This window comes from Lissotriton helveticus, chromosome 1_1 (genome assembly GCF_964261635.1).
Source record: "Lissotriton helveticus chromosome 1_1, aLisHel1.1, whole genome shotgun sequence".
Lineage (NCBI taxonomy): Eukaryota > Metazoa > Chordata > Amphibia > Caudata > Salamandridae > Lissotriton > Lissotriton helveticus.
The window spans coordinates 2,111,557,712-2,111,576,942 of record NC_136057.1 but is presented as its reverse complement, the minus strand read 5'-3'; the positions used below and the strand labels follow the sequence as shown (position 1 = coordinate 2,111,576,942).

The window sequence follows — 19,231 nt, the reverse complement described above, 5'->3', positions numbered from 1 at the left end:
GGGAGACGGAAAAAATACTATATAAAATACATATATACATATATATATATATATATATATATATATATATATATGTACATACACACACACACACGTAGTAAGCTATGTAACTGAAACAAGCAAAGCACCATGTAAAGTGTTCTGATACCCTTGGGTCATGTTCATACTATATAAAACCCTCAAAATAAATTACAAATAAATAAATTCCAATTTTGCCTCTATTTACTTACCAGATCTATAAAAGCAGCTGTGGTGCTCTCTTGGAACAATCTTTTCTCCTTTCCTTTTCAATTTCTACATGTGTCCCAGAGCTAAACCACTTCACTTTACACATGTATGCTGACAAAATCCAGCTAATTTTCGCTCTGGTTAAACATCGACTGGAGAAAAGGAGGAGCTAAGAGAATAACAGCCTAGCTAATTTTATGACTGATTCGTGAAGGGGGGGCAAAAACTCCTTAACGTTAAATCAGACAATTGAAGTAACTAGTAAGGATTTCAACATTTAAAAGGTAGTCTGGCTGCAGATAATGGACTTGCCCCTAACTCCAGCAAAGTCTGTAGTGAACATGGAAATCGTTAAATCATTTAGGAAAATATAGCACATGCCAGTGGAAAATGTGTTATTTCAAATTCGACTAAACTATAGAAATATTGTCTATCTAGAGTCACTACACAAACACCAGTATTTTGGCCTACTATTAGTAACAAATGCCACAACCAGACTTAACAAAGGTCAGTCCAGAAGGGAATAAATCGCACTGCCTCTTAGATCCCAGCTTTTGGGACTAGGACAAAATATTGAGTCCACAATGTTGTGTGGACAAAATATAATGTGATGAATATCGAGGATAAGAATATCGTGAAGGTAAGTTTCTATGGGTATGCAATGTTTTACTACAATTAAAGCCACATATATGTACCTTGACTACATTTATCTTCAAGGTACGTAGAAGTGGAGTTAAGAATAGAAAATCTATACTTACCTATCTGCACTTACCTTCTTGATATTTTTATCCTCGATATTTTTGACATGATATTCTGTCTACACAATATTTTTGTCCTCAATATTCTGTCAGTGATCCTTGGTTAACTACGAAACAGAGGATTCTAGTCAAAACAAAGGAGCCCGGTATAAGTCATAGACTATTCAGAGACTCCAGATTTCTGGGTGGCCAAATTTAAATGTTATCATCATAGTCAAATACAGTCTTTGGCACAGCAGTCTCGACTCCAAGAGACAAAACCAGGACAAAAATGTTTGCAAATTAAGCTTTATCAGTAGGTCCACACAATCTGAATTTGCAACAGAAACAGTAGTTCAGGAATTTACCGCAACATGTATTTTTTAATATTAATTGGTCGTTTGTATGTATGTATGTATGTATGTATGTATACATATGCTCTGGTCATATGCTCTGGTCAAGGATCCTTTTGTAGAATTTGTAATATAATTTTAAGATGGTTATGTCAATTGCTAATATTCCAATAAAAACTGCGTATGTGTGCAGAATAAATAATTTTGAAATAACAAGCATAACACTAATCCTACTTTTAATCCAGAATTGAAAATATCAACTGCAGTTTCTAGGAACACAGTGCAAAGGTGACCTCTACCTGCCACACTGACAGTGTGATTCCCCCCACACCCTTCTTTGACACCAGTGGTTTTGCCGAATGATGAGTTCTGTTCCGTAGGGTAGGGTTTTCATAAGGCCCCACAGTGCTCTTTTTCCTAAACCTCTTTGTTGTCCAGCACCAGAGGAAGACCTAGTTACTTACCTTCAGTAAAGCTTTTTCTGGTGGAGAGTCTATCTAACCCTAGATTCCTCACTTTGTAAATTCCCCTAGGTGGCCACACTGGATCTGGAAGTCTTCATGGCAATTGCTCCTATACACTTAAAAAGTGGTACCAATGGGCTCCACAGCAACCTCACTGCCTTCAGATGTGACAGCACAGAGAGGCATATTGGGGCCACCCCTGTGCACATACAACCGTTTTCTTTGTAAATATTCTGTGACCTCAGATGTGGATCGGCCATGACAAATGTGACAGTATGCAATATCTAACATGGGACCTTTTAAGAATGAGAAGAAATAGGATCACATCATCCCCCCCATCTTTACACAACGTCACCTGCTCCCCTCCAGCTTCAATTCCATCATCACTTTCAAAGACATCATGACCAGCAACCCCACTAATCTTGTGTACTAGCTCACCGTCTCTGGTTGATCACTGCACACTAGCAGCAAGGCCACCATCAGATTGAAGACTAAGAAGTGTCAAAACGAAAAACAACATGGCAACAACTCTTTTTCATTGTTACACCTAGATTCTGGAACAACCCTTTGCACTTCACCAACATTGCTCCAATTTAGGAAAGAGTATATTTCATTTGTGCTATTCAAATACCACAAACAACATACATGAACCGAAGAAAGCACCAGTGGGACTGTTGGATGCGTACACAAAAGTATGCCTTCTGAAAATCCAACCGCAACTGACGACTTATTGAGTGTGTATATGGCACTTTGCCTTTCATTTTGGGCCCACCTTACCTTTGTTGGACCGAGATTTCAGCTCTACATAACTTCACCCCACATTTGTTTGTTTAACCTTTGTGAAGGGTACTCCACTTGCTCGATAAAATAGTGAAGTGGACAAGATTTACGATATCCCCTGCTGATTTGATATGGTGTGGACAGATGGACGTCATTCCCCATGCGGTATCTAGCTATGCCCTGAAGTAGTCCATGTTTATGGACGAAACTCGTCGGCTGTTTAGTTTATCCTGATCGATTTTAATCCTCTGTGAATGGAAGAAGAACTTTAAAGAATACACCTTCGAACACAGATCTGATTTTTCCTTGTTTATGTTTTGGTGGTGCACCTTTGCTTGCGTTTGAAACTGTGATATTCCAGCTCTTGGATTTCACTGTGACAGGGGGTGCGTTAACAGTGTGCAGACAGATCTCAGGGTATTTCCAGTATAAATACACTACCCAGGGATAGCGGGTCAGGTGCTGTGTTTCATAGGGTTCCACTGTCTAGGTTTGTCTTTACGGGCCGGGCCTCCTACGGGCACTGAGGCAGCACTTGCGCCACCGTATCCCACACAGAGTGGGTATAACAGCCCAACAGACATACAGTGTGTACTGACCGCAGTCCCAAGCTGGAGGAAGAAAACATCTTCTTCCCAAGATGGTCCAGCTTTTTTGGATTCCCTATCAGGTGGTGCGTTAGGCAATGCGCCTTTGGAGAAGGAAGCTGGGACCACCAAGCTCTCAGGGGTGGGGTGTTGGGAGAGAAAAGAAGGGGCGCCTGGAGGCGGGGTGGCATCGGGCAATCATCCTATCCACAGGAGCCCCTGTGTTGGGGCTGGACCAGGTGCCCAAAAGGATGTCAGTGAGGGCTTCATTAAACTGTAGTTCCTCTCTCCAGTCCGGTTCATAGCCTAACGGGTCAGTTAGAGGTCTCCAGACCCCTCCCAGCCCTCCCCTCCCTCTTCTGGCTGCCAATCCGTTCGAAAAGTGCCAGGGTAGAACAAGGGCACAAAAGTACCCATCGGCCCCGGATCCGGAGTCGGGTACGCTGGTTCGGCACCGCATCTACATCGAGGTGGAGGCCGGGGTCGATGTCGGCTTGGGACACAGCAGACGCCGGCAGCGGATGTGGTGCCGGTGGAATCGGCACCAGGGGAGGTGTCACAAGGTCAACCGGCGCCGATCCAGGCCTGGTTCCAAGGGGACCCTGCGGCACTGGGGCCGAAGCCACCAGCATCGAAAGCCAGGGCCCCCAGCCGAGTCCATGAGGCGCGAAGGCACGCCTGCAGAGTCGGGCTACCCTAAGATGGCATGCATCGCTTCGTAAAATTGACAAAGCTGGGCAAGGACCGTTTCCGGGAAGGCCGTAGTCGACCTTTCAGGCTCCTCACGCAGAGCCACGGAGGGGAGAAGTGGAAGAGCAACGATGCTTCTTCGACTTCTTCTTGTGCTTCAGCTTACCTGACCCCGAGTGCGAAGACTTGGAAGAAGAAGAATGATTGTGACTCTGCGACCTGTCTTGAGACCACCCACACAACCGGGACCTCGAACGGCGCAGAGCTGACTTCCGGACTTGAGAAGCTTTCGGGACCACTCCCGCAAAGATTTCGGATTCATGGTCCGGCAATTGGAGCATGATTTGGGGTCATGGTCGCTCTCCAGGCAGTACAGGAATACGCGGTGCGGATCCGTCACCGACATCAATCAGCTACAGGAACCGCAAGCCTTGAAGCAGGGCATCCCTGACATGCACCTGGAGTCGAAGACTTGAGAATGGTGTTGACAAAAGTTGGCAAAAAAGTCCGTCAAAAAGTAACTGGAGGTACCGCCCTCTCCGGATCTGCGCTGGCTTGCGTGGAATAAGAAAGAACGAACGTCAGCGTGTAAGGACAGCGTCTAAGTAGCTACCGCAATGTCATCTCTGTGACCATGACGCTAACAACCAATGCGGAGCCGACGAACGCCACCTTTCGACGCGCAGGGGTACTGCAGACGAAAAACCTTCCGGATCCAGTCTGACGCCTGGGGATAATTTTAGGGTAAGGAATCTAGAACTAACTGTTTCTTTCAGATCTATATTATAACAAATCAATAGCAGTAAACTGTCTGAAATAAATTCTACAACAGTATTAACATTCCATAAAAATGTATGTTCAGATTGTAGCTGTTACTGTTTTTGATCCCACTGTACACTGCAAACTGTAGGCTTTCTTTGGGGAATTTTGAGTAACTGTGTGTTACAATGCTGATTAAGGGTAAGTATTTGTCAGCTTACAGCTATCTGTTGTCAAAGATATATTGTAAAAACAAAAACAAAACATACACTGATGTTTAAGTCAGTCCACTGCTTAACAAAGATTTTGTCAATCACATTTATGTACTTCTTGTTCTATCGCTTTCCTTCCTCATCTTGCATATGTCTTTTCTCAGGAACATAGCTGTTTTACCATCCTTTTTTAACTTCGCCATGTTGGCGAAGAAGCATGGGTTGCACATTTTGAGCATATTTTTGCTTCTAATAATATTCCCTCGGTAGACTGTTTAAGCCCAGCTATAGTCCTGAATGACCAACTAACATTTTCACTGGCAGCAGTAGAAGAGGATTGGCCTCCTTTAGCTCACTCTGGGAATGTGGCATGGACCCTATAGACGTCTTTCTGGAACATCAAGACTTGTGAGCCACCTTAATAACAATTTTTTTTTTTTTAACGGGATAGCAAAAGTTGTCCTCCTAACTTCATGGAAGACTAGTGTAATTGTCCCCATATACAAAAAAGGTGATAAAGAGAATTCGCAGAACTATAGGCCGATTTCTCTGTTGGATAATACTGCAACGCTCATGAGCCGACTACTGTTACATAGGCTGGAAGAGTGGGCACAAGAGAAGGACATTTTAATGCAGGCACAGTATGGTTTTCAAAGAGGTAGGAGCACAATAGATCAGTGTCTAAATCTAACTTTGTCCATAGACAAATATACAAGAGCAAAGTGTGGTAAGGTCTTCATGGCCTTCATGGACCTATCAGCAGAATTTGACTGCATGAGTCACTCTAAACTATGGTGTATAATGGAGTTGATGGGGATTGAGTCTGCTATAATTAACCTTATTCGTCAACTATACTCCTATGCCACCGCTTGGGTTCGCTACGGCAAACACTGGGAGTGCACTTGTCTGGTTAAGATCGCCAGGGGAGTCAGACAAGGGTTTGTCCTTGCCCCATTTATATTTTCCTTCTACACAAATGAGTTTTAGGCACCTCTCTTGGATTCAACTCCAGACATTCCTTGGTTTGACACCCTTCCTGTACCAATATTGGCCTTTGCTGATGACGCAGTATTAATTGCCAGAAAGGGGTGGCTCTCCAACGACTAATAACGGCATATGTGACATTTATGGCGTCATTGGACCTGAGGGTTAATGAAGTTCAATCCTTTGTCCTCATAGCAGGGGAGGGTAATCATGATAGAGTACCATATTTCAGACGTGCATTAGAGGTGGTAGATACCGTTTCATACCTGGGGGTACTGTTTGATAAAAACCAAGCATGGTTAAGCTTGGTGGCGGGCAGGCCCCTAGGTATGGAGATGAGTAAGGCAGCTACTATGTCATTCGCAAAGAAGCTGGGCTGAAGACCTTTAGACCCAATAAAGCTGCTACTAACGGAGCAGGAGTATGGGTATGTCTTCTATAGATTCCCTCCAAATCCTTAAAGACAGATTCTTTAAGAGACTGGTTTCTCTTCCTTGTTCCTACTCAAATTATCTTCTGCACACAGAGCTGGGATTAGACAGCATTAAACTTGCACTGATATTATTATGGCATTCTATTTGGAGTAGGGACACAGTAAATGTAACACTAACTATATTAAAAAATTGCTTAAAATTGGACAATAAACATAACATTAGGTGGCTGCAACATGTAGAGTTAACCTTGACCCCCCTTGGGTTAGCGGAATTATTTGAAGACCCAAGTGTGTGTACGAAGATTACGAAACAGAAATTAAAGGATATCTTTATATCTAGGGCCACCTATGACCAACAGGAAAGAAAACAACTTTTAAATCAGTTAACTCCGCCCACCATAGGGGAGGAGGTGGGTATTCCTATCTAGAGAGTATTAGATTATTACAGCATAGATATATTTTACTAAGGTTCCCACTGAACCTAATCCCCCTGATGTTGGGTTTTCCTGCAAGAAAATATAAGCATTCTGAATTGAAACCATGCCCATGCGATACCCAATAACAGCAGTCTGACTTACATATATATTTTTTGTGGGCTTTATAAGAAAGAATGAGAGAATTATATCCTTCCGATTTTAAGGCAATGTTGAATAGCATTATATTTTTGAACCCCTTTGATGCGAGCGTCGGCAAACTGCCGTTGCGAGCTCTACCTCGGCAGTGCTGCTAACGTCCGTTGGCCGACGCGGTCCCGCCCACTACTTCAAACCGCCGCACCGCAGCGAAATTTGCACCGTGGTTAAGCGGCTATAGACGCTTTCTGTGTATGTTTTTCGATAGCTTGCTTAAGGAGGAGGAACCTTATGGGACACTAGCCCTATTTGAGGCTATTAGGATATAACTAAGCTGTACCTCTACGATTATTATATAAGGTCACTATGTAGTCCATAAGATATGGTTTTAAAAAGTCTTAAAGGTTTTAGTGATGCACAGCCTGTTTTATATCATCTTTGACTTTTACACAATGAATGTCTATGAATTATTTAGGTAATTTTATCGTACACACGGCCAAAGCTTAAGAGGCATACAAGGGCTCTTTTATTAAATGAATTGGGCTTACTATGTTTATTATTGTGATATTTTGTATTTGTACTTTTTATGATCTGTATTTTAAATGGATCGAATAAAAGAATATTGATTGATTGATTGACTGGATAACTACACTGCTCACATTCAGGCAAATATGTTTTTTTCACTATGCCATGAGAGTAAATATGTTTTTTTGCTCTCACTCATGCTGTTTCACCTCTCAAACACCTGATCCCCCACACCGTGCTCTCCATTTTTAGGTTTCGCCTAGGCAGTGCAAGACCCGTCTCGTTATCCCTCTTGCTCCCTCCAATTCAACCGCGACTTTCACCACTGCTCTTTTTATGGATTTTTGTTTGTGTTATTTTTTTTGTTTCTCTCCTTGCTCCTCTATTGGTCCCCCAAAATCCCTTTTTTACTACAACATGCTGTGAACCCATGCTTCATCAGCCCTCCAGTTGCGGTTTCCTTTTTTTAAATTATTTTTTTAAAGGGAGCTTTGCAGCTGCTACTTTCTACAGGGCTATTCCCTCCCTATGATGCAGTTTTACAGATTTCTATACAAAAATTACTGTTCCATGATTGGAATTCACCATTTTGGAAAGAAGCTAAAAAAGACTTCCGTTTTGGATGCCATTTGTTGTAGCAAGACACATGATGGTGGGTTGGGATCGTTTCACCAGACAGTGGAAGTATATTGCCTGCTTGCCTTCAGCTGGTGGGTAAAAATCCTGATGCAGAAGTGAGGAGAATGGAGACAAAGCTGCCTTTGGAAGTACCAGAAAGACTTTGGTTATAAAGGGGGTCTTCATTAGTTCTTTCTCAGCACTGCCAATTGATAGATGGTAGGGGTGATTGATAGGAATGCTTTTTAGGTTTTCCAAGGTGAGGAAGTGTTTAGGCAGGGTCTGCATTTTGTCTGCTCCTCATTACTGCTTCTGGAAGGCTGATGGCAGCCATGTGCAGAGATTTAACACTTCATTTTGCGTCTTTTATGGATACGCTTGCTTAGAGCCAGTCCCTTGCTGTGAGGGACATCACTCTGCACAGCAGCTGTGTCTGTAGGGCAGCCTCAGAATGCCATTTGCGTGGGTGAACCAACCCAGTCATGAGATATTAGATTCACATGCCTCTCTGAAGAGCCTAGAAGCCTGCCTGCTTGCGGAGAGGGAGGAGTGTTCTTGTCCTGCGGAAAGAGGGGGTGTCAAGGAGGAGAGGGCCCAGCATGTTCCCAGCTTGGAGAAGAACCCTGATTTAAAGAAAGTGATCCAGGAGTGACTTGTGCTGTGAAAAGGTCCCTCAGTTTCGCTGCACAATTCTCGAGTAGCTGTTAAAAAAACTGTACTACATCATATCATTATTCATCACCTTGGAGCTTGCAACAGGCCATGTGACTGGTGCTGCCCTGCCGACAGTAAGAAAACTGAACCACACTTGAAGGACTGCAACTGCCACCAGTAAGATTGCCTGGATGCTGCAACTTTCCCAATCTCAAGTACTGGTCTGCAGGCAACGCTGGAGGACCACTGCGGCTGATGAAGGCTGATGCAGGCTGAATAGTGCAGCCTGCTCTCACAGCCAGTCCTGTAAAGGTCGTCCTGCTCGGGGAGTGGCTACAGTGATCTACAAGGGAAGAGTCCACACCACGAGGGTAGAAATGCAACACACAACAGCAGCACAGACCAGAAGGCAGTTGATCACCAACACTTAACAGCAGGGAATAATTGCACATGAGGACGAGAGAAACTGAGAAGTGCAGTCTAATGTGCCAAGCCCACTTGAGACTTTTTGTACTAAAGCTGTTAAGGACATTAAACTGAGTTGCACTCTGAACTTGTGAGAACATTTAGGTTCAATTTGATTAAAAGCTGGTGGAGTTATCAGTGATACGCCCTATTAGTTCATTTCTGACACAGTATTTAGAAGGCCTTGAAAGGAATATTAACACGCCTACTCTTATTTGAAACACACAAATTATATTGAAAGTTTTTCTTATTAAAAGCTATGGAAATGACTTGTCACATTAAATATAAACAGAATGACTCAGGTATGATGCACAACAGAAATGGGTAAAATTCGGTTTTACTTAAAGCTCAATGTGGATGTAATGTTAGGTTAGTATAATAGTTCCGCCCAAGATGTAATGCTTATTTCATTTCTTTATCCTGTTCTTAGTATGCCAAGATGTAGAATTTTACGTCTACGGTTTGTAAAATGACAATTAGAAACCCCAACAGATGTGATTGAGGTACAATTCAGATAGTTTTACATTTGTTATAACCTTTTTAAACACCTTTTAATCCTATGAGTTTGTGTACTAAAATGACATCATGAAGTTTTGAATAATATATGTATTGCTCTGTGGATCTACACAATAAAAAAAATTGGACTTATAAGAATACTGTTACCTAGCGAACAAAATCAAATCTGAATCATAAGAGGAAGGGACTAAGCAGCCACCCCATATTTGATTATTCAAATCAAGCATTGCACTGGATTTATTCCTGAGGACTGGAACAACTTTGCCCACAGGAGAAAATGGAGTGATTTAATGCCTGGAAATCAGCAGCAAATTATACGTGGTTGATATGCACGTTCCCTAGATATTCCAGAGGCCATGAGGCTGATGTTGTCAAGAACGTGAGTTGTAGATCGGTGTACGCATCCCATCACTAGTTAAACTGAAAAACGAACACATTTTCAAAATGGCAATTGTGGAAGCAGGGAAGCTGGAGTGCTAGTGTTCAGCACTGAGCTGGTTCACAGGAAGCTGAAGCTAATCACTTCTGGCCTAGACACAGAAGGCGTTCTGAAGCAAACACAAAATGTAAAGACAGGCTAAGAAGCCTCACTTTGCATGGGCTTAATATCGAACAACAGCAGTTGGTGAACTTTTCTTGCGCTTCGATTAGTTTGCACCGTTCTGCACCAAACATGTTTGTTTTGTTCTACATGAGATGGCTTCCTTCATTAGGGTAGCGTGTCTTTTACCTTTTCTTCAAACCTAGAAAGTTCCGGTCTGTGTGTTTCTTAAGATATCGGATTCTCTTCTCCTCTGACGTGGCAGCCTAGCAGCAGAACTGTTTCAGAGTTTGCAAATACCACCTGTCTTCATCCAGCTTTATTAGCTAGCTGAATCCTGATAGCTTCAAGATTAGTTAGGGCAACTCACACAATTTTTGCAGACTGAGTGTACTAGATGGTCATGCAATCTGCTCCATCGTTTCTACTATTCTGAAGTTTATGAGGGGCCACCTGCTGAATCCAGTGCTGTTTCAATCTCTTGCCATTCCCATTTTTTCCTGAATCCACAGCTACAAGCTGGAATGGAATCCTGACAGGTTCTTGTAATGAGCTCCCCTCCCCAGCCTTACTAAGCAGAAACCTTGGTCAGTGTGGCATTGAGAGTTTGATGCCGAAAAATCACCTCTTTACAGAAGGTGCACGCTACAGGCCGCCAATGAAGAAACTGAAACCATTATAAATGAAAATTCTACTGAATTGAGACACACAAGGCTGATTTCAGTTTTGGGTCAGATGCTGAGGAACCCCCATCCAAATCCGAGTCAATTAATCCACACCTATGCAAGCCCATAATGCTCTCAAGAGTCTCCCGATCCACCATACCAAAGTCTAAGAAGGCCTGGATAATGCACCACTCCTTGTATCAAAGACACCATAAGCTCGGAACAGGAAATTAAAGAGCCCTCTGACTGTTCCTATTAAAATAAGTCGGCCGGCAGATGAGACAGTTGTTCATTGCTGTAAAGTCCCAGATTGAACAAAGAGTCACAAATAGCTTGAAGGCTCATGGGAAAAAGGGGGGGCTGGGGTTTAACCAGCCAATCGTCTAACTACAAAGACGTTACAGAGGGGCCACCACTATGGCAAACCTTGAAAACTGTCTTTTCTTCTCATTTTTGCAAATGTGAAAGTATGCATTTTAGAGGACCGGTCGCCCAACTGGGCCCTCTGCCTGACCAAAGCCAGAGTGACCATGTGAATGGTATCTACTACGAAAAAGTAGTTTCATTCATTTTATTTTGCACAAAGGAGCCAGAGTGATAAAGTGATAACAGAGATCCTTTTTGTAGTCTAGAATCACTTCTAAAGCCCCTCAATTGTAAGGATTTATATTTATTCCAGAAGCTTTTGAAAGGATCTCTGAAGTCTTGGAAGAAAGACGCATTGATACACGGTGTAAAGCATCATTATCTTTGACACTCTGTCTGTCAAGAGGTATTTGTGTCCTTTGATGATTAAAAGGCAATAATCTTCCTCCTATAGAAAATTCATGCTCCATACTGTATATCGGAGCACCTTGCTCCCCAGGAAAGTCGGCTTAACGTTTTTGAGGAGACTTTAGCAGCAGTGGAGCAGCAAGCATCAAAACATATTGTTTCCATTTGAAGAACTGCTTGGTCTTTTAAACTTTAGAAGCCTTAGAGGGCTTTAGCCAGCACTACATTCACTGACAAAATAACAAAGTGGTACAATCAAATGATACATTCATAAACTTGCCCTGGATTAGATACAAACAAATCCATATTTTTATACAGAAAGATCCACTGATTGCAATGGCCATCACATTGACCAGAACCGTATCAACCTTAATTTGTTGTATGGATGCCTCACTATCTACCGAAACCAAAGATACCATAGAAGAAATTACACTGCAGCATCTTGAAGTGGAAATTCTGAACATTCAAAATCTTTCACATTTTGAAGGAGCTAAAACAGAAGCTGGATTGACCTGGAGCAGAGCAAGCCATGAATTTCAGTAAGACAGTTTACCCTGGCTGTGCCAGTCTGAGTCTCTTTGCCTAAAGCAGACAAGAACCAGACCTGATTAATTGATTGAAGGACAGACAAAGTGATACCTAAGCTGAAAAGCAAGCCCACTGCAGAAACAAAATAGAGCTCAGCAAACGGTGTTCAGGAATCAAATAAGATTTACAATTGTTGAAATGGTCACTAATTTCTATACCGTATGGGGAGTAGATATTCCAGCATTTGAGCACAATTATTTTGTGAGCATGTCGATATGATCAACCTCTTATGAGTTAGGGCACATGCAAAAGCAGATTTAAACTTAAATGAAGAGGAATATGCACAGCAAGGATTTCCTTTAAGACAGATTATGCAATGCCTTAACAGAACTGGGGCCAGATGTATGACCATTCCTTTTTGCAGATCGCAAATTGCTATGTTTTGCAAATCGTAATGTGTGACTCACAAAACAGAATGTACTGATGTGTCTCAGACACATTTAGCGATTCCCAATGGGGTCTCAAATGACCTGCATCATTAATATTTACGAGGCAGGTCGCAATTTGCTACCCATTGGGAATGAGCTACAATCACTGGGATGGTGGCCTTACTGGGGACAGCAGAACACCATGTTTGCTTTTTTTAATAAAGCCATTTTTTTAAAAATGCAGCCCGTTTTCCTTAACACCTTTAGCACGGCGTAGAATCCGCCACAGTGCGGACGTTTTCCATGCGCGGGCGGGGTCGCGACGGCCAAGGGACGTGCGCAGCACTACGAAGGTAGTGCTCGTGAGGGCCGTTGGCCGACGCACTCAACGAAGGGGTTAAAGGAAAATGGGAAGGGTTTAAAAGAAAAAAATGAAAAGGTTTCTTTTAATTTTTTAAAGGCAAGCAGTGGTCTGTGAGACCACTGCCTGCTCTTAAAAACTATTTTCGATGCCAAACACAAAGGGGAAGGGGTATGTGGGTACCCCTTCTGTTTGCAACTGGCTTACCACCAAATTGAAATTGGTAGCAACTGTGATTGTTGTGCGACTGCATATGCAGTCGCAAAACAATTGTGCATCCTCTACGACTCGTTATTAAGAAGTAATGCCCTTAACACGCCTCTTCCTAATAACAACTCGCAAACTCTATTTTGCAAGTAGGTAATAGGTTTCCGACTCGCAAAATAGGGATTGCACATGCTACAACCATTTTTAGCGGTTGTAAACGGCCCAAATGTCTGCTTGCGACTGCTAAAAACAGTTGTACATCTGGCCCCTGACGAGTAATGCAATATACTGAGAAATCTAAAGACAGTGCAAAGCATACTAGGCCTCCATGACATGGTAAAACTTTCCCCACTTACTCTTAAGCTGAATCATAACATCTGGACATGCTGTTCTGTAGAAATGAGGGTCATCCAAAATACCCAGTATTTCTTAAACTTGACAAGCCAGAATTTCGGCTTCTACTGCAGATTGAACAGGAATATATAAATAACTAGGAATGATTGATTGATGTGAGTTCTACACTTTGAAATCAAGAAGATTGTTATGTACGCCTCAGAATAAACACTGAGCAGCACAGGACAGGGATGGAAGCATCCATTAAAGACGTCTGCAGGAACTGAAAAGGCTGCCTTGAAACTGGTGGAGCCTGCGAAAATCAGTTTAGAAAATGGCCGCTAATGTAAAAGCTTCACTGTTTTCTACATCACTGTATTAAATGTTTTATGGTGTAAAAAGGCTTTTCTTCAGTATAAGTATCCAGAGAATCCACACTAGGTGTTACCATTTGTCCCTTTGGTGAAAAAAGCTGAGATGTTCACTGGCATAAGGCAAAATGTTTGGCTTAGCAGCTAGTTGAGACTATGGAGCAGCAGATTTGGGGATGGTGTTTAGATCTTGTCCTTTAAATGCAGAGCTAACCTCTATAAGAACTGGTAGAAGAAAACTGACTAAATAACAAATGGTTTATTGCTAATACTGCCAACTGATATCGATGCTCCACACCTTTACAGGAAAAACCGACACTGGAGAGGTTGCTACGGCCCTTGCAACAGGAGGCACTCAAGAGGTTAAGAAAGGGAAAGAAAGACTCTAATTAACAGTATTCTGGTAAACAAAATCTACAAGTCTAAGCCTTGTTCACAGATTAAAAAACAAAATCCAATTAAAATTCAGTAGAAGAGTAGGACTAGCATCTTCATCAGAATGATCTAAATTAGGAGCAGCCAAATCATCAAAAATTGATAAGTACTATTGAGTGCTGCGCTAATTAATGGTGACAGAGTTACAATGCGAACTGTGGTAGGCCTGTCAATATGGTTCCTTGAAATACTGATACTATATGTGTATTTGTACTCCGATATATATGCTGTTGTTTGGCTGAAAAACAATAAAACAGATTTCCACAAAATAAAATTGATAAGTACTGAATAGTTGGTCAGGAGGCACAGAGAAACAACTCAAAGTTCACATCGGAGAACATACTTATCACTTCCTTACTTACATGCAAAGCAGGTTGGTTATACCCTGCAAAACTGAATGTTCTGGAACTAAAACTGATTGTTCAGCAATAAGGTCCAATACAACCAGCACAAGTCCATCTATTTACCAGGCTCCTCTCTTCCCTAAACTGTATTATCATCTTTTTCTTTAAATGTGTAGTACAGCCATAAGGAGTAATTTTCAAGAGCAGGCTCTCAAGCAACTGATTTTGATCTATAAGCCTCTATTACTTCCATTTTTAAGGTGCATATTTAACAGCTGAGATTTTAGTTACCAAAGCACTGATCCCAAGTACACCCAATACTAATGAATGGGTACTGGAGGGAAACAGGCTCAACCTCTGAAATAAGTGATATGGTCAAAGGCACAACATCTTTAGAGATTTTGGCTCTGAGACGCTACTCAACCACAGGATGCTCAGCTTCTTTTCATGAGTTACATTGCTTAAGAATCATGTACATTTCTAATTACTCAGTGCCCTTGATGACTTTAAATTCGAAATATGCCTCATGGATTGGTCTAACAATGTAAGGCTCTTCACTGACCGTGTAATTTCGCTGCACTGCCTTTTTATGCTTTATTGCTGCATGAAAATGTCAATAAAAATATTTATAACAAAAAAGAAGTATGTAAATCGTTTATTTACATTTTCTTTCTTCCCTTATCCCTTTTTATAAAATTATATACAATTAATTTTAATTGCAGTTGATTTTTAGAATTAGGTTCGGCAAATGCGTATCCTCTGAAATTTAAAGGTGTTTATTTTGATGAACTTGTATTAGCATTTTGTGTAGACTGTTTTGCCATCCTATTGCTATCTTAGCTAAACTTTACAATGTTGGAACAATATTAAGGTAAATGTTAAAAAAAAAAATTGTCAATTTAAACACCAACAGTCCATTCCTTTCTAATTTGCTTTCTTATATCTGTAAGATAACTTTGCATAATGAAACGATTATGACTAATTATTCAAAGAAAACAGAATTGTCTGTTTTACGCCATTGCCAAGGTAACATTTTAGTATCATAATAGTGATAGCATAATAGTCTGATCTGTAACCACTTAGACTAGGGAAGATAAACAGTGTGAATTTTATGTAGCTTTTTAAAATACAAGTTGCCAAGGACAGTAGTTAAAACCAAGACAAACTAGCATGTTAAGTCAAACAATATTAATTGTCTAGAGATTTGCTGACTTATCAGCCCACTCAAAGTCAAGTAACATGGTAAATGGCACATTCCTTCCTCCACCAATGCATCATAGTCACTAGAAGCCTTTTTAATTAAAAATGACAGTGCTTTAAAATCAAAGGGATTATACTTACATCATTGTTTGTGACTGAAAAATATTGTAGTGAGTTCAAAAACTGAATTTCTTCTGGAATGAAGGTGAGATTGTTATAGCTGAGATCCAAATGACGAAGCTTGGTACAAAGGAAAAGTTGCAAGGGCACACTTTCAATGTTGTTGCGATTTAAGTAGAGCTGTTCTAGATTTGCCAATATTCCTACTTGTACAGGTATATAGGCAATATTATTGTGCCACAGTTTCAAAGAAGTAAGCTTCTGTAGGTGCTGAAAGCTAATTATTTCTTCTACTGTTTTCAAGTTATTACCCTTAAGATCTAGTTCACGTAAATCAATTAGGCTGAAAATAGCATGTGGAATGCGCTCCAAGTCACAATTAATGAGTTCTAAGCATCTAAGACTTGCCATCTTTTTGAGACTGGCAAGAACCATCAGTCTATTTCCTTCATTGTCGATTGATAGTTTTTGTAGAGCTGGTAACATATCAGTGACCACTGGAGGAATACGTGAAAGGCTGCTCTTTAAATAAAGGGTTGTTAAATTTCTGAGCTCTTGAAGACCTTCAATATATACAGAAGTGTCGTTGTTCAGCAAAAGACATCCTGATAAGTATAGTTCCTTTAAGTTTTTTAGATGAAAAACCCAACCTGGAATCTTTTCCATTGTAATAAACTTCAAATGCATCACTTTTAAATTTTCTGCAAGAAAGCTGAGTGCTTGGAGGTCCACAGTGAGTGAAGAATGGTAAACGTGAAGTTCCGTAAGATTGATCAACTGACTTATGGTTGGGGTAAGTTTGGCATCAGGTATAAGCTCCAAGACCAGAACTTCTATCTCATTCAATTCAAATACATTGTCTGGAAGTCCGCTTAACATAAAAAGATGGAGCTGCACCTTGTCCTGGGATGTTTTTGTGAGTTTATTCTTTAGTTTCTCCACAGACCATTCATTGTTTAAATTAATCTGTTTTAGTTTATTTTCACTCACCTCAGACAAGAAAATTGAGAACCTTTTTGCGTAAAGAGGGTCATACTGATCTGCGAGGTGGAGAATAAAAGCAAAGTCATTCTTTACATCAGGGATATCACTATAATTGCTTTTCTCTCTCACAGCTTCAAATGAATATTGTTTTAGGGAACTTCTCAGCATCCACCATAAACCATAACAACTTGTGACTCCATAGAATATTACCAAAATTACATAAAAAGAAGCCAGTACTTGAAAAATGGCTGAAAGTGAATAAACACATTGGTATCGTTTATATCCAGTGAAAGCTTCAATATCTACCATGCAGTCAACTTCAAAAGTTATGCGAGTTAGAAAGTAGGAGACATAAATAATAATTATCAGCAATGTGATTACTTTGACAATAATTTGCTTCATATATAATCTATAAATAATATCTTTCTCTTCAACGTGTATTCGGAATCGCTTTACTTTTTCAAATAAAGCCTTGGCTTGCTCGCCTTCCCTTTTGCCTAAGACACTTGAATTTGCATCTTCTATCCCAGTTGATTCTACTGCAGGCTGCAATAATTGCCTTCCAGACTCTTGCTCTTCAGTTGCTGAAGCAGTAGATATAAAAAACCTGGAACTGCTACTGGGCAACCGCATTACACTTTGTTCAGCAACAGTCTCGGAAAGAGCTCTAGTTGTCCATGGTGAATCAAAACATTTATAAAGAATTGCTACAAAGTGTTCAAGTCTTGAACTTGTGCTAGGATAGTGAAACCAAAAATTACTACATACTGCAAAAATTAGAGTATGTAAAAACACAAGGTAAGGGAAGTATTTAACAAACCAATGAAGTTGCTTCTCATAACAGACGGCATCAATATAAGCATACTGCTGTCGGTGAAGATCATTGCGGATACCAGTTGTGGGAGTTATCATCCCTGCTGAATGTAATGATATACTTGTGTTGACACTTGCTATATCCAAAGGCATGACACACTGATCGTCCAATTCAGCCTTACAAGGTAGGCAGAGCATTCTGCTTTGTGTTAACTGGAGAGCCCCTGCCAAAACAGCAATCATGAGCATTACCATAGTGATATAATACCAGAAGACATCCCACCATGGCTTTAGTATGTGATAAGATGCTGTAGTGTCTGCCAGGTATCGAAGTTCAGTTACTGTAATCATGTTCTTCCCTTGAGGGCAATGGAGCCTAGAACATGAAAAAAGACAATATGTATTACTGTCCTAGAAGTCAGAATACAGTCTATAATATAGACATTTGTATTTCAGAGCAGATTCTATACATTCTGTCCAAAATCATCTCTAACTTATTCACAACTATGTAGTCGTCTATGACTTTGAGATAAGCAGATTTGCCTGCCTTTCCGCATCGCCTTGATGCCTTTGGGCAAAGTTCGCGCTTTACAAGACCTCTATTCATTCAATCTTTCAGGGACAAGTTATTTTGGTGAAGCTGCCCAACATACATCCCCTTTTTGACAAACTGGTTAACTTTTGACCAGCATAATCTTTAGATGTTTACTTACCCATCTAAGACTCAACTGATATCAATTCATATTTAAGCAATTTAACAACTATTCTACTAAGACCAAACAATCTAACTGTGTTTTTCAATTCTTCCCTTTGTTGACAATTAAACTTAATATGATAGCAGCGACTTGAGTTTCTTACATTATCAAAGCATTGGCAGTAATACTCTTCATGACAGCACAGCGCTATCCATTTCAAATGACTGAAAACAGTATGCTGGGCCAGACTATAATTCAGCCCCTATTTGTAGATGCTCTGCGATAACCCCCAAAAAAACTAAATGGAAAAATAAATAATGAACAGGCTCTCAGGAGATATTTTTATGCAGTGTAACTTAATATTCATTCTATTATTAACAACACCCTCTCAATACATTGGCAGTAACACTTTCTTGATGACTGCACAGCGCTATGCTGTTCAACTGTTTGTCCATTTTGTGCATATACCTATTTGTAGGATTTGGAGAGCACCCAAACAACAGCAAGCCATTATCAGTATAGTAAAAGTATGAGGTAGTAGACGGGAAACTATTAATTCTTCGAGAATGATCTCAAAAGAGGTCTTGTCAGAGGTCATAGAAGTGTATTGGTGTAGTGTAACAGGAGTTTTGTACATTTGTCCGAACTTCAATTAGTATGGCTCTGGTCATTGGAGAGGAGGAAAGGTTTAAGAGAGCATAGCTTTTTCCTCGTATCAATTTTATTAAATTTTCAGGCTGACATCAGCTCAAGGGATGTTAACCTTGGGCTTCTGGTTTGCTGGTAGAGTAAACATTCAGTAGACAGAGTCTGGTTCTAAGTCTTTATGCGATCTGTTTTTCAGACATAGGAGAT

At 40.8% G+C, this 19,231-nt stretch overlaps 1 protein-coding gene across 4 annotated transcripts in view; it reads right to left on the bottom strand.

Moving 5' to 3' along the window:
- The window catches only part of LRRC8B (leucine rich repeat containing 8 VRAC subunit B), a 196,776-nt gene that overhangs the window by 53,672 nt on the left and 123,873 nt on the right, over positions 1-19,231 (bottom strand). For all 4 annotated transcript variants that reach the window (XM_078646009.1, XM_078645996.1, XM_078646015.1 and 1 more), the window contains one exon: positions 15,906-18,057. In XM_078646009.1, the coding sequence (XP_078502135.1) occupies positions 15,906-18,032 (2,127 nt within the window). In that variant the 5' untranslated portion in view covers positions 18,033-18,057. The remainder of the gene's footprint in view (positions 1-15,905; positions 18,058-19,231) is intronic.